Source organism: Convolutriloba macropyga, chromosome 5, assembly GCF_964194025.1.
Source record: "Convolutriloba macropyga chromosome 5, txConMacr16.3, whole genome shotgun sequence".
Lineage (NCBI taxonomy): Eukaryota > Metazoa > Xenacoelomorpha > Acoela > Convolutidae > Convolutriloba > Convolutriloba macropyga.
Window position 1 is genome coordinate 67,629,604 of NC_134472.1, and position 16,819 is coordinate 67,646,422.

Here is a 16,819-nt window from a genome sequence, read left to right on the forward strand (position 1 = left end):
CAATCTTTTGTTTCTAACAGAGGAAAGGCTATAAAAAGGGTAGTTTTGGTCTCTTGGGAAATTTTACCATCAAAAAATTTCGATTTCTATTTGAGAGGTAATATTTTGAAATTAATTTCATTTTTTAATTTTTTTTTCAAGTCACTCAGAGACTAGTCACTTTTCAAATCCAGGTTCTGTTCATAAACTGCCTCATTTACAGTCAACTGCTGCCCAATGAACAATTAATTCGTTTTTAAGGAAGCGCTCAATTTTTTATGGCTTTGACTCTCAGTTTTCGTAATTTTTATTGAATTGTTGGTTTTCTTTTTGAGATTTTAATAAAATTCTGTAGTCCTATGACATAGACTCGTTGACTAAAAGCGCAATACGTTTCCTAAAGTGCAGTAATCTAACCTATGTAGTAATTTGAGTGGACAGCTAATGGCTGTTAAACTTTAAAAACAATTTTTCCAATTTTTTTTGAATATTAACTGATCTTAAACTTGTTTCTGTGAACTGTAATTCAGTTTCACTATTGACAGTACCACCTTTCTTTCTACTGCAACCAAAATTAATCTGGTTAGCGGTTTAATGTTCTAACTATTGTCTTTATGACTTGGATGCTAGGGCATTTCATTTTTTTAAACTTTTGGTTAAATTTTTTTTTGAAAACTTTTAGATCTTTTTGAAATCTTATCACATTATCCTATGATTGTCTGTTATCATTGGCATAGAGAAGGTTTTCAATAGATCATAGGTAACTCTTGCAGAGAAAAACGTATAGTTTTAATGGCTTCGACTTTGTCTACTCGGACTTTTCAACTGATTTTTTCCTTTTATGGTCATACGACTTATTGTGATGGCTTATTGATGATTTAGGATTGACATAAATATTGCATGCTCATCGAAGCATAATTTATCATAACTTATTATTTATTGATTTCCGTTGCGTTAAAGTGAATGTGATACATGAAACATTATTTATTCAGTTTCATTTTGTTTCAGCTAATCTCATTTTAATTCATTTTGTTTCAGCTAATTAAGTTTCGTTCACCATTCAAGTTATTCATTAAATCTGTTTCTCCCGCTTTCTGAATAGTTTTGAATAATTGTTGTTCACTTTTATATTTTGTCAATAATTCATTCTCTTATTTTTTGCAACCGGAGTTGTGTCATTATTTTGTTAGATTGAGGAAAGCAAGTCAAGTTTTAACTAATAACTTTCTGCTCCTCCACGAAAGTAATCTGAAGGTAGACGTTTCACGCCGCAAATAAGCAACTACTGCACCCAAGTACGACAGTGGAGATTGAACGGGAATGAACTTGCAAGAAAATGGAAGATAAAACTTAATTTTGCAAGTACATATAGTTTTGATCTCTCAGACTGTGTTCTTGTAAGAAGTAGTTGTTCCTTCAAAAGTATGCTGCTTTTTTTAATTTCTGAACTCAGAGTCTGGGCTAAAAATGTACAAACTTCAAAATTGTCGAAAAAATTTTCTTATTTTGCTTGAGTATTTTTACAATTCTATCGTGTCCTACCTAAAAAAAATTCTGATTTTTCAAATATCTTTTTAATCATTGAAAACTGGCGCTCAAAAAGCCTCAATTTTTTTGATATATCTAATGTTTTATTTTAGTTTGAGATTGACGAGCCCAAGTAGAGTTATTCTAGAGAAGAATGTTAGCTCAAACATTTTAATGCCATGGTTTCAAAATTGAATTTTGTTTATATATAGCGGCAGAGCAAAAGCGAAGTTTTGCTTCTGTGGGTTTTTTGAGTGGGTTTGTCAAGTTTCAACTGCCTGCTGTACTTGTTGGCGTTTTTACCTAGACTGATTAATGACAGGTATTAAAAGTTTTCTGATTAAACAAAATTGAAGGTATTTGGTAGTTTCATTTAGTTGCCAATGTTTTTTTTATTCGGTGAACAGTTGTTTTGAGAATTTTTTTATAGCTCTGACACGATGCGTGTTAATTAACTGAGTTTATAGTCATATGTCTTATTTTTTAATATTGTGTTCGTTGCACCTGTTTAATATTTCCAGCTTGTTGTTATTGGTTTTTTTGACTTGAAGTCAATTCGTTTTGATTTAAAATACGTTTATTTTTGTATTGTTGCTGCGTTTTTCCTTTTGCAGTGCAATCTCTTCGATGTGTTTCTGAAAAAGTTTTTATAATGTTTTGCAGTAAGTAAGAATGTTGTTCTATAAAATTTTTTAACGATAGTTACGTTGACTAATATGAAACCTTTTTCAAAACAATTAGGAAAACTAAAATTCGCCAAATTCATTATAAATGCTCTTTTGACTATGAAAAGCTGCTCTTTTTTGAGCTTGTATCAGTATGCTCTGCTGAATTGCAAATTCTGTTTCTCTGATGAAGGGTTGTAACTCTGGATTGTAATTCAGGATTGCAACATCTTTGGGTTGTAACTCATGACTTGTTCTGCTATGTATTTTAATTCATCGTCTTCCTTGTTTTTTTATGAGCATTTGGTCACGCGCCAAAAAGTCAAAGTATTTTCTACCACAGAAATATTCTTCCAACGCAGTTGAAAGTGTGTGGGTGATTTCCTTTTATACCGATTCTATGTAAGAGTTGAGAGAGCTACTGTAAGCTGGAGATCGAAGCAGAATAAATCTTTTTATTTATCAAACTTTTTGAGCTGAGCATAACTGGCTGATCTCATTCAAAAGAATTACTTCTGCACTCAATTTAAATCAAAATGGAGAACGTAGACTCCAAATGAAATTGAATAAAAGTAATCAAAGCGTTATTATTTTAAGGTTATATCACTTAAAGGATATCAGTATTTGAAATCTTTTTTGAAAATAGGGAAATATTGAAATCATAATCTCCAATTTGCAATGGCAGTTTTGTATTAAGCCTTTCACTAACAGTCTACTTCGCGGTCATTTTCCGGCAATGTTTTATTTTCCGGAAATTTTAACATCAGCTTTGCAATCGAAATTGGAAACTGGTCTGTTATAAGGGCAAAGTCTGGAATTCTGGTTTGATATGTAATAAGACAAAATATCACAACATTAAATTGGGTGTTCGCTCGTTTTTCTCCAATTTGAGGTTTTTGTTTTGTACAAATCATAAAAAGCTTCCCAAAGTCTTCCTTTCATATTTCAACCATATAATAGTATATTGAAAAATGAACTTCTACATTTTTTTTCATGTTGTAGTTGTTATTGTTGTTATTATTGTTTTTTGTTGGGAAATATGTTGGCCAGTAGTTCGCGAACCATACAAAATTGTCTGGTACCCGCCAGGGGTTTTTTTAATCATTTTACTAGGTCAATTTTTAGAACTTTTACTACCTATACAAAGATCTTGTTGCAGTAGCAAATTGGAGCAATGACTTTTCTGTCACCATAATCAAATATTTAGTAGACAACTAAGAAATAGCAAGAAGGATTTTGGTTCAAAAAATCCCGAACAGTTCGATTCAAAACCTCTATCAATATATCACTAACTGTAGCTTTTTGTTGACCACTCGGAACTGTCCCGGATGTAAACTGAGACTAAGAGAGGGTCGTTTCTCCGTATCATCTTCCCCCCTTTTTTCTGCCACTGAATAACTGCTCGTGTACGGTGACGAAAACGCATCTTTAGCAAAATTCACTGCATCCATTCTTTTGTTCAGGTTATTGTTGTTGTTGTTTGTTGCGAGATATGTTGGCCAGTAGTTGTGAACTGCGCAGTTTGAAATTGTAAAAAATGTGATAATGAGACTCACTGCAAATTGGATCATTGTTGGCCTGAAGAAACAGATGCTCATCGTCTAAAACAAGTCAGTTTTTAATCTTGGAAAACGTTGGGGAAAAATGAAGTAGCGTAAAAGTGTGATGATGAAAATTTGTGCAAATACTACTTAATTAATTACCGCAGCTATGTCTTCTATTTATCGATCAGCATATAGACAGCGTCATATGAGAAAAATATGATTGAGTAACACTGAAAAAATGACCCGGCTAAAAACTTAACTAATTGTAATTTTAACATCAGCTTTGTAATCGAATTTGGAAACTGGTCTGTTATAAGGGCAAAGTCTGGAATTCTGGTTTGATATGTAATAAGGCAAAATATCAAAACATTAAATTCAGTGTTCGCTCGTTTTTCTCCAATGTGAGGTTTTTGCTTTGTACAAGTCATAAAAAGCTCCCAAAGTCTTCCTTTCATATTTCAAACGTAAGATAATATATTGAAGAAAGAAAATTTTACATTTTTTAATTAAAAGACGTCACTAGAAAAAAATGCATTGGATGCCCAGATAAATTTGTCAAAAACTCCACAAATTTCTAATTTAAACAAGATCCTTCGGTAATGTGCGTTCGCACCCCACTCATCCACATGAGAACAGATAGAAAATTCCAATATTTCAATTTTTTTTTTCAAAAAATTTGTGTATGAACAAAAGTATTGCCTCCAACGCAAACACTTCATTGGAATAAAAAATGCTGCATCAGATTGAGGTGATCTGACATTTTTAAGAAAGCAAGAGAAAACAAACAACAAAATCAAACAACAACAACAAATATTAATTACACTCAAAACTTTTTGTCCATTTTAAAAAATAATAATAACAAAGTCAGGATAGCGAGATAAAACTGAAACTGATAAAAAATAACTTGTACTTTAAAAAAAGATCTGGAACCAGTCCATATTAAGGCTCGGTTAAAATTAGACAAAAACGAAAAAAACAGCAAAGTTAATAAATTCGCTTATGTTTTAAAAAACAATTAATTTCAAAAAAGGTAAATCCCTTAGATATCAACTGGCATTATCCAAACACTTAATTATCACCAATGCATATATCGGAGGCCATTCGGACCTGTCTTCTTTCAATTTTTTGTGCTGTTACAAAAAGAACAACAAATAGAGACAACAAACAAATATTCAAATGAAACTTGTGAGAAAACGCTGTCGAAGCCGCAAACCCAATTTTTACCCCTCAAAATAAGTTCGCTTGCGCCCTCTTTGAATGTCAATAATGTGGTATGTGACTTCTCATTAACAGGGCTGGGTAAAAGAATGACCAAAAACGAAAAGCTGTAAAATTAAGAAAATCCTTGTGTTTTTCGAAAACAAATATTTTCATAGTCCTGAAAGCCATTAACTACAAAATAAATTTAACAATTAGGTTCAATTAATTGTCCGAAGGAAGCCCATGAGATTTGTAATTATTCAGAATGTGTCTTACGTTTACAAAAAAGAACGTCAAAAATAGACGAAAATCAAAAATTGATTGATTTCTTTTGCAAAAAACCGGTGTCGAAGCCAGTCCTGTCGAATTCTTAGGACAAAACTTTACATTTTTTACTCTTGCACCTTCTCTTGACGCAATAATGTCAGTTTTGATTTTTAATTAACAAGATTAGGTAACAAAACACACAAAAAAGAACAAAAAAGCAAAATCAAAGCCGTCAGCTATTTACTCAAAACCAAATATAGGCTAATCTAATCCTCCATAAAAAGCATGTGAAAAATTTAGTTCTTCAGGAACTTTCATACAACTAAAAGACCATAAGCTGAATCTCTAACCATAAGCTGTATCTTTAAGGATTTTCATGTGTTCATTTTTGCCTCATATCGAATGCCAATAATCGGTTATGTGAACTGTCAATAGCGTCACAAAGTAAAAACAACGAGAAAAAGACGTGAAAAGTGCGCACAAGCCTAAGAGTAAAAAAAGTTGAAATCTGGTAGTATCAAGGCCAGAAAATCATAACCTAACGCACAATACCTAACGCATAGACCGTAACAAGGATTAAAAAGTAATTCAATGTTGCAATTTAGCTTTCTTTATTTGCTGACATTAAGCTAGAGTTTGACCAAATTAAAAGAAAAATAATGGCAAAGTTCAAAAAACGCTTGTATCTTTAAAATGCTAATAAATTTTAAAGTCAAAGCGTTTTCGAGTAAAAAACTAGATACATTACTTTGGAAAAGATTAGGAAGCCAATTGGACCTATCACCGGTGAGTTTTGATTTGAATTTGTTATATTCTTTAACTAACATATAAAAGATCGTTTTTTTTAAAAAAAAGACCCACTGATGATTACAATCCGAATTTGTTTGGATTGTAACAGTCTTTCATTGGACCAAAACCAGCTTCGATATTGCTGTTTGTCCACTAAGAACACTTAATTGGAAAATTTGTTAATAAAAAAATCAATAATAAATGCTGCATTTTTGATAATCATCGAGATAAGTTAGCAACGATTTGCCAAACGTTAATTCCAGAGCTTTCTCAATCTACACAAAAGTAGAAATAGCTCCCTTGGAGTTTACAAAAATTGCGTTAGTGGTTTGTGGGTATGTACTCTTGGCAAATGTAATCAAAATGGACCAAACAATGTTATTTCGTGCATTTTTTGATGAATTGGGCTAATTTTAACCAAAACTTCAGCCAAAAAGGAACCAAAATAGTCAACAATACTTTTTTGTCTTTTAAAATCAAATCATCAACAATATTGCCAACAATTTTTACATACTTTAACAGAAATTGACTAATTTTTTGGTAAAAATTCCGGAAAATGTGAATAAAAATAGAATTGTGAGTGGTATCATTAAAAAGCCCATCCAGCGTAGAACAAGAAATGTTTTGTTTTCGAATTTCATTTTCTAGAGCAATTATCGAGGTTTAAATTTTCGGACTATTGAGACTTTTAAATTTGAGACTTTTAACTTGTCTTTTAAAATCAAATCAACATCAATATTGCCAACAATTAATACGTACTGTAACAAAAATTGACTAATTTTTTGGAAAAATTTCCAGAAAATGTGAATAAAAGTAACGCAGATCAGTCTCAATAGTCCCAAAATTTAAACCTCGATAATTGCTCTAGAAAATGAAATTCGAAAAAAAAATATTTCTTGTTCTACGCTGGATGGGTTTTTTAATGATATCACTCACAATTCTCTACAATGAATATATCGATTGGCCAAAATAATCTAAACAAAAAAAACCAGTTGAGTATACCGTTCCTTCCCCCTCAACAGGGGTCGCAACAATTAACGTGAAAAATGAGAATTAGCGAGAAAACCCGAATTGATCTAATAGACAGCTCTCATATTGATAATTTACTTAGCTATTTTTTGTTTTGCCAGTCAATTTTTTCTGCCAGTCACTTTATTCTACATTTAAATGTTCATCCAATCAAAAATTGTACATTTTGAAGGGACTTTGAATAGAGATTTTTTTTGAAATCTGTTTGATTCGTTTCAAAGTTTTTGCCTCATCATGAAACTTGGATCTTTTTTGCGGCACACAAAATTTGCAATTTCGATTGACCGAAAAATTTGGCTGCAGCTTTTTGAGTCTCAATCACCAGAAGACAAAATTGTGCGTTACTTATCAAAAAGATTTCACCAGAATATTTGCAATATTTAATTTTGTGAGAATTTTTAGCTGTTGAGAAACAGGTACAAAATATGCAAACATACAAAAGCGATTTTTATCTGCTCTCACCGGTCCACTTCTGAAAAAACTGTTTGAAGTTTTTGCAATTTGTTGGCTATAGCAAATTTAACACTGATTTACACTTTAAACAAACTTCTTTAATAAATAAAATATATTTATTCAATGAATTTTGCGATGAAAAGAATAAATTTTTGAGATATAATTATTGCGCATTTATCAGGAATAATAGCCCTTCTTTTAATTTTTTTTCAATAACAGTTTGTGGTCTAAAATCTTTAGATGCAGTTTATTCTCGGTAAATATGCCCGTTTGGTTTTAATTTTCATCGCATTGATCGGTGTTTAAACTTTCAAACTACTTCTGTTTATAGTTAAAATCAACTATAATGTAGAAATTAAACAAGGAGGCTCGGTAATGTGCGTTCGCACATTAGGTTCCGACCCCGCTCATCTACATTTTTCACTTTATTGTATACCAAATGAGGAAAAGATAAAAAAAATTTAACATATCAACATATCGTTCAACAAACTACTAAAAGAATAAAACAATCTACCTTAGAGAGCCTACGAGACCTCAAACCTGTAGCTACCATAATATGACTACCAGAAAAGACGAAGATAAAAATCAAATAGTTACAAATATTAATTACGACCAAAACTCATTGTCCATTTTTTGAAAACCATTATTAACCAAATCCAAATGGCATCAGATAAAATTTATACTAAGAAGATAACCAGTACTTTTTAGAACAAACAATCGGATTTTCTTCATGCGACTTGGTAACAAGTCGACAAGAAATGAGCAAAAGGGCAAAGTTTAAAAAAATTGCATTTTTTGAAAAGAATTAATTTTGAACTGCTTAGAAGTATTACGCATCAAATGAAATCATTGAAAGATTTTTTTATAACTCTATAGAGAGCAACTGAGGCCTTTCATTATCCAGGATATCTCATAAGACTACAAAAAGAACGACCAATACAGGCAAAAAGGAAAAATTTGCACGAAAAATTAGGCACGAAAACGATGTCCCAGGCAACTAAATGTTAAGCTAACCCCTCAAATGAATAAAAATCGTTGTTTGCTTTTTTATTGTGATACTGTGAAAAGAAAACAAAAACCTACAAACAAGGGGCGATTAAGCAGACATCACGAAAGTTTTATGAAAACTGGTTGTACCAAGAACAAAGACCATTTGAGGAAAATAAAAACGTTATGACGAGCAAATTGTATTTTAATAGATAAATGATGTGACTTGTCGATAGAGATGCTAAGTTTCAACTCAGAAATAAAATTGGCAAATCTCAAAAATCTATTTCAAGTCTTTTTTTAAAAAACAAAAATTTTCAAAATTCATAGCCAAAAAAATCTTAAGACTAAACGAGTAGACAGTTTTTCTTTCAACTACTTGGAAAACTGTTTGCGCTTGTTATTAGTGAGACTTAATCATAAGACTATAAAATAACATTAAATACAAGCTGAACTAATAAGTATCACAGAAATTTTTTACGAAACCACAGTTTTGAAGCCATTAAATGCAAAAAATGTCATCTGGGAGAATATAACATCTTCAATTGCGTCTCCTTTGATCATCATAACGCCTATTGGTAAAACATCTATCACAAAATGACAGCAAAAAGAACCACAAAAACTGAAAAGTATCTAAACTTCACAAAATCCTTCTGAAACAAATTGTCTACGCCTTAAAGATATCATTTAAAACGTTTAAATAACAGAAAAATTATTGTTTGGTTCAACAAAAGATCAAAAAAGCTCTGAACAAAGAGCCTAAGTTACGAAAACGCAGACACGAACAAAAAAAGATACTATTATTCTTTTTGTATAATTTTAGTTCAAAAGTCAAAACAACCATTAGCTACTTACCGATATCAATTATTACGTTAATTTATTCATCTTTATTGTTAAACTACCCAATAATTGGCTTATGACAACAAAAATTAACAACAAATGATTGGCAAAAATATAAAACTAACAAATTCCGGAAGAGAACGGTGTCGCAGGCCTTAAAAACCTTATTTTTAAAACAATATATATGTTCAATTCCAAATGTTGTAAAGCTTTCTTTCAGTTAGATTGTTAAATAATGTGACAACCTACCAAAGAAACAAAAACGACAGCAAAAATGGGCAATTATTCACAAAAATCACAAAATTGTGTATGAAAACTCGTAGTACCAAAAGCAAGAAAACCTACTTTTACAACAATCGGCCACAGAATTAGTTTGTATTCTATAAGGAGGAAAAGTTGACTTGTACATACTGAGAATAAGCAAAATGTTGACTAAAAAATTAAAGAAAACTGTTAAGTTCAAAAAATCAAAGAAATTTCCTTAAAACAAATACTTTCAATAACGTAAGAGACATTAGATAACAACCGAATGCATAGAAAAGGTTCATTTGCACCTCTTGAGGAAGCAGTTCAGATCTTTGAGTGGTTAGACTTAAAAATCAGACTACCAAAAGAACAATAATTGGTTGAACAAAACATTAAAAAGAAATTTAAGGTCTCAGCTGCCAACTATTCCTCAAAGCCATAAAAAACTTTGGTTCTCTGAAAACAAACTGTATCTACATTCGGCCTCAATTGTAAGCAATTTGGAGCTGTCACTAACGGAGCCGTGATTTAAAAATAATTTCAGTAATTAACATTAAAAAACAAAAAAAAAATATTTTGAAAATAGGCAGCACAAAGATAAAAACCAAAAAGTTTCTGCTTCTAAGAATTCATGATAATATCAAACCTCTCCCTGATTTTGTCGCAAGCTCAGCAAACCGCCCAAGTGTTCCAAGTGTTTGCGAAATAGACTCCCTGTAAAACTCATTGTAAAAACTCCCTGTAAAAAACGAGAATCGAAAAAATCTTTTTAATTCCGTATTCTACCCTGGACGGGCTTTTTAATGATACCATTCACAATTCTCTACGATGAATATATCGATCGGCCAAAATTGACTGAACAAAAAAACCCAGTTGAGTATATAGTTCCCCCCTCCCCACTAAAGTGGGGGTCGGAACAATAAATACAATTTATTTCAATCGAAAAACTTTGGAGTAGTGTTAACATTTTGAAGCAATTTTGGAGTAATGTTAACATAATAAAATGTTCGTTCATTGGAAGTGCGCAGACTTTCTTGCAATTTATTTTCTTAAAAAATTAGTATCAGAGTAATTTTGATTTGAGGTTTTAAATTGTGAATAAACAAACAGTTTATCCAAAATATGCAATCATCTTCAAAGTCACATCGATTAATCTGCTGTTTTTATGAACTTCTGCTTGACTTTTTTTCTGTTTTTCTTACCGACTGAAGTCACCACTATTAGTAATCTGAGGAATTGATATATATTCCCTCCGACAGAAGACGCGATTTTTTTCCTTTTTAATTCTATGAATAATTGTATAGAAAGAGTAATCTGCTGCAGAGAAATATGCAAAACTGATTGTTGAGACAAAAATAATATCAAGAAGTATGAAAATATTCATTGATCAAAACACGTTAGGCCCACCTCGAAGTTCTTCAAAATGTACTGCGACATTTATGCTTTCATGTCACAGACTTTGCTTTTTGAGTCTACAGAACGAAGTCTGTACAGAGCAGAACGAGAGACGAAGAGACGGATATAACAATTTGCGTGAACAATTTGAAACGTCTCGGAAATAGTTGACAATGAAAGCTAATGCTTGAAGAAAATTATTTATTTCTCAAAGTTAATTTTAAATCAATTATTTACATGCTACAGTCTTGTGAAACAACTCTCCGTGTAAAGAATTAGAAATTTCAAAAAAACAGTGTCAAGGACTAGTTGACTTTTGATCGATTTCGAGGAAAAAGCCGGCAAAACAAAAACACAATTGTGCTCAAAACCTCACGGAAGTAGTCGACTTCTCAAAACCTTTTATAGCAACAAAACAAGCGAAACAAAACGAATCAAATTTAATTTTACTTTAATAGTACACAATCAAAATTTTCCTAAGCACCTTCCCCATCCCAACATAATTCATTAATAAACATCAAGAAAAAAATCAAAGACATGCAAAAGTTGAAAAAATATAGGTTATTTCTCAAGTGGTTTTTTCATTTGTATCCTTCAGATAATCAGAGGCTCTTATTAGCGAGTAATTGTATCTGATCCCATTTGTGGGGGAAGGGGGAGAAACTATATACTCCAATGGTTTTTTTGCTCAGTCAATTTTGGCCGATCGATATATTCATCGCAGAGAATTGTGAGTGGTAACGTTAAAAAGCCCGTCCAGCCTAGAGTTCGAAATTAGGAAGATTTTTTTGAAAATACTTTTTTCGAGGAGTTATCGAGGTTTAAAATTTTTAGTGAACACGTGGTGTTTGGCATGATTTTGTTCACTTTTAGCATAATTTTTGTTTAAATTAAGAAATTTTCTATAAAAATATTAATTCAAATTACAATTTATGCTACAAATGAAACAATTTTTGTGTTCCTAACAGACAGAAGACCATAAAAAGGCTATTTTTTGTCACATAGGGAAGTTTACTATCAAAAAATTCGATTTCTATTTCAGAGCTGATTTTTTTAGTATTATTCATTTTCCTTTATTTTTTTCAAGTCGTTTAGAGACTAGCCACATTTCAAATCAAGGTTCTGTTAATGATAAATTTCATTTACAGTCAAATGATGCCCAATGAACAAACAATTCGTTTTTAAGGAATCGCTCATGTTTTTTACAACTCCTCGTCTCTGAGTTTTCGTAATTTTGATTGAAATATTGACTTTCTTTTTGAGATTTTAGTTAAGTAAAATGTTGTAGTGCTAGGGCATAGACTCGCTGACTTAAATGTAGTACGTGAACTTATGTAGTAGATTGAGTGGAAAACGAATGGCTGTTAGACGTTAAAAAGAAATATTCGATTTTTTTTGAACATAAATTAAAGTTGCTTCTGTGAACTGTAAGTCACTTCACTAATGACACGATTCTTTTTTTTTCAATTGCAACCAAAATAATCAGGTTAGCGTTTTTACTTTCTAAATATTGTCTTTAAAACTTCGATTCCTTGACATTTCATATTTTTTTAAAAAATTTTTGGTTGTTTTTGATAATAATGGTTCCATTTGAAATATTATCATATTGTCTTTTTATTGACAGTTCCATTTGGCTTTCAGTTTATCATAGATAAGGTTTTTAGAGAAAGAAAAATGCATGGTTTTAATGGCTTCGTCACTGTCTTCTCGCACTTTAATGGAATTTTTGCTTTTGCCTGTTTTTATTGTCGTTTTCGTAGTCATACAACTTATTGTGTCAACTCATTAATGATTTAAGAGTGCAACAAATAAATGCCTTCCTATCGAGGCATAACTTATTATAACTTATTTGTTATTGATTTTTGTTTAAAGCTATCAAGTTTAATGGCTTCGATAATACTTTTTTCCCGAACATATTGTTGCAAAAACGAACTCTATTGTTTTTTTTCTGAAAAAATAGTTTAAAATAAAAAGTTTTTACTGAATCGTACATTTTTTAATGGCTTCAATACTTTCCCCTCATTTTTTTCTAGTTACTGTTTCTGCCTGTTTCTTTAATTCTCAATTTAGTAGTAGAAAGCTGAGAAGTCTGAACACATTTTGAAAAAAAATTATGAAATTAATTACTTTTGAATATTTTTTAAGCTTTTTAGTTCTTGTTGCTATATTTGTCATTTTAAATCTATTTTTCATCGATGAGGGGCCCATACACTTCCTTGTAACTCGAATATTAAAGTGAGTAGTGATATTACACCGGATCTGATGTTTTGTTTGTTGGACAGTATGCGTTATCACAAAAAAGGTTGTTATTGGTCAAAATTTCTGTTTTTTTTTCTTCTTTGAGCACATTCGCGTAATAACAGATCCCTATGATTTTTTAAAACAAGTGAATATAATTAATCTTTCATTATAACTTTAATTGAATTTGTTCAAACAGCCTTTGAAACAAAAAAAAAACATAATGTTCAGATAACAGCCAAAGATTATAATGGCTTTAATAATTTTTGTTTTCACAAATTGTTTGTTAATTTTTCAGTTTTTCTAAATATTTTTCCAGATCTGTTGCCTAGTCTAAACAAAGACAGTTCCTATTGCTTTCTTAATGACTTTTTAGTAAAATTATGAGTTGTTGGTTTTGTTGAAAGCTAATGATTATTCAGACTTTTGAAAATATTTGGTTTAAACAAAAATTGGTTGATTTATGAATTTCGCCTCAATATTTCTTCTTTTTGTCAACTTGTTACCTAGTCTGTTCAAATTAAAGTCTCATCTACTTTGAATATAAAGAAAAAGTAAATTTGTGAAGTTATGGTTTTATCTGATTGTATTTTGACGTTGTTACAAGATGCTTTTTATATTAGATGTTGATTTTTTTCCCATTTTGTTATTTTTTTTCTCCCGTAGTCTTATTAAAGAAAAATTTCGTGAGCGCTGTAAGGTGGCATGGTGGTAATGAGGCATTTTTTAATTCATTTAGTATTTTGTGTAACAATTTTTAAAACTCAAAGATCTTTTTTTGATTTTCTCTCTGTTTGGTTGACAGTTAAGTCAAAAATATAGATGAACTCGGGTCGGAACATCATGTGCGAACACACATTAGCGAGCCTCCCTCTTTTTTTGTTCACCACTACAAACATGGAAAACTCAATTTATTTTTGATAAACAATATCTGGACACGGTCAGGTTTTATAATGCAAATATGCTTTAATTATAATTAAAAATATTCCAAAAATGCTGCTTTCTTTATTACAATCTGATTGCTCATTCAAAGCTGCAGCATTTAATTTATATTGCAGAAAATGCTTACAAAACTTTTACAAAGCTGGAAACATTTGAAAAGTTGCTTGACGCATAAAAATTGTCATGATCACACTAAAAAGAATATGGACATTTGAAAGAGAACGCCGATAGCAAATCCATTGAGCAATACTTTGGATTATTGTTTCATTGCCTTGGATATAAGTTTAGGCAAAATAAGCTCCCTGATCTCAATGTTTCTCTGAATCTGTTGTTTTGGTAACTCAATCTTTTCGGCATTATTTTAAGAGTAGTTATAATTTTTTAAAGTTGTTTTCCATGCTCTTGCAAGAAATTTATAAGATCCTACAAGGCAACCATTCCGCCTGCAAAATCTCTCAAAATCTTGCAAGATAGCAGTGCAATGCAAATATTCTCCTTATCTAAGTCTCCAGAACTCAATCTACCTTTGACAACAAAAATGTTCCTCAACCTTTTCTATTTTGAGACTGGGTTCAAATTTAATTTGCTTCTTTTTTTCTGTAACAAAAATTCAAGTACAATAAAAAAATTGATACTTTGTTTGTGCTGTATTTGAAATATACGTAAGAGCGTATAGAATGTCGTGGAAACGCATGAAGAATCAGTTAGCATTCAGACATTAGAATCTGTAAGCAAAATTGGTACTCATCGGATGTGCAGCGTTATTTTGCATGATAAGTTGTTCGGAACCGCTTGCTTTTTTGGTTTAGGCAAGTCAACTGTGTTCGATATGTTTGCTCTATTAATAAAAGGCCTCCTTATAATATTAAAATCGACGCAAAATTCACCGGAAAATGTTCTGCGATTCTTCAGAGATGTGCAAAACAGAACTATAAGGTCATGCGAAAGCAGTTATGATTTTTGACACTTGACTGCTGGTGGATGGCTGTTTAGTGGACAATGTTGGTTTTCTTGAATACATTTTCTCGATTTTGTCAGTCTTTTCCACGGTATAAATAATTCTTTTCCACGCGGCTAAGATAGCCCGGGCTGACCAAAAGTTTTAATCATAGAACTTTCATATTATGGACGACCATTGACTTCATAAATCAAAAAAGTTTTTAAAAAATTGGTAAAACTATAACTTGGCCAAAAACGAAAGTTTTATGACTACAACTTTTTCATAATATGCAAGTTCTATGGATATATTTTTTCATAGACGCCATAATATGAAGTAGTAATTTTATAACTTTTTTAATTATAGGGTTAACCCGGGGGTATCAATAAAAACCAAAATGCCAGAAAGCCTAACTGGGGATTAATGTCAAAGATATCTCCCCGATGCGGTTCTGCAATTACATATATAATTTATCATAAGAAAAGCTCAGTCTTTAATTCGGATCCCAAGTAATTGCAAATAAGTTCCAAGCAATACAGTTTTTAGGCTAATTACACGCTCAAAACTGTGGAAATGGTTTTTCAGCCCTTAATACTAGCAATAAATTGTATGCGTAGGGGGAAATTTGCTTTCTTCGACATTAGCCACCGAAGGTAAAAGTATTCAAGATGTTTTCTGCCTGTGAATGTTTAGTTGCTCAAAAACAGCGAAATGTGGGTTAGGAAGTTTATACTCGCCCTAATTATGTCCTCAGCTAAATTGAGCGGACGGAAACCTTTAGCGCAGAAATGTGAATGAGGTGCCAATGGAGAGCCCTTGAACAACCGAATTGATTGCTGAATAGATATTTTCCTTTTTTGAATGTCGCTGACAATTACATGTTCTACGTAACTAAATTGTTTTGTTTGATGTACAATTATTTATGTTTAATAAGTAACTGTTTTTACTAGATAATAATAAATTATTTCTCGAGTTTATTCCATTGCTTGCATTTATAAATTAACAAACAACAAAACGAAACCCGACAGGACATCAAAAGGTCACTAGACCTGTCAAGTGATGTCTTTTAATTCTTCTCAAAGTCTACCTATTTGTTAATTCAAACCCTCTCAAATCACATTTTACCCTGGTAATACCATTTTTCAATCAAACTTAAAAACCCCTAAGAAAATAATTAATAAGAAGACCAATTTCATAAAGAAATGCAGCTTGCTTTATTCCTTACCAAAAAAGGTTAACAAAAATCTGTTATCTATAATAAATGAGTCTCTAAAACAATGTAAAATGTTTGCTAAATCCTGTGCACTAAATGAGCATAGTTTTTGAACAATACTTTCATCCATTTTAGTTAAAACTTTATATAAGCGTCCATTTATGAGTGACTTGTTTCTCTGCTTCGGTTGCAAAAATTTTGTTTTGACTAGATGAGTTCTTTCATTTATTTGGATATTCTCTTCAAATAATTCAGGAAATGAGTTATTTAATAATTTGCTTGGATGTTCATGGCGGACAACTATTGACAGTAATTTTATCAGTTCATATATGTGTAACTCTTTAACGGAAAACAACTTGTGTTTACATCTTAGTTCGTCAATGCTTTGGAATCTTTTAGCTGAAAACAACAAACAAAATATTCTGCTTTGCCGCCACTCTAATTTTTGAAGATTGCCTCTATTGGCCACTCCATACAACAAAATCCCGTACTGTAAAACTGCTTGAACGTAAACTTTGCATAATTGGACTAGTATGTGTGTTTTGAAAAAACTTTTATTCTGATAGAT

General features: G+C 31.3%; 1 protein-coding gene across 6 annotated transcripts in view; it reads right to left on the bottom strand.

Annotated features, from left to right (window-relative positions):
• Positions 1–16,819, bottom strand: part of LOC142340194 (uncharacterized) — an 82,569-nt gene that overhangs the window by 831 nt on the left and 64,919 nt on the right. For all 6 annotated transcript variants that reach the window (XM_075390702.1, XM_075390701.1, XM_075390698.1 and 3 more), the window contains exon 2: positions 3,465–3,772. In XM_075390702.1, coding sequence (XP_075246817.1) covers positions 3,465–3,769 — 305 coding nt within the window. In that variant the 5' untranslated portion in view covers positions 3,770–3,772. The remainder of the gene's footprint in view (positions 1–3,464; positions 3,773–16,819) is intronic.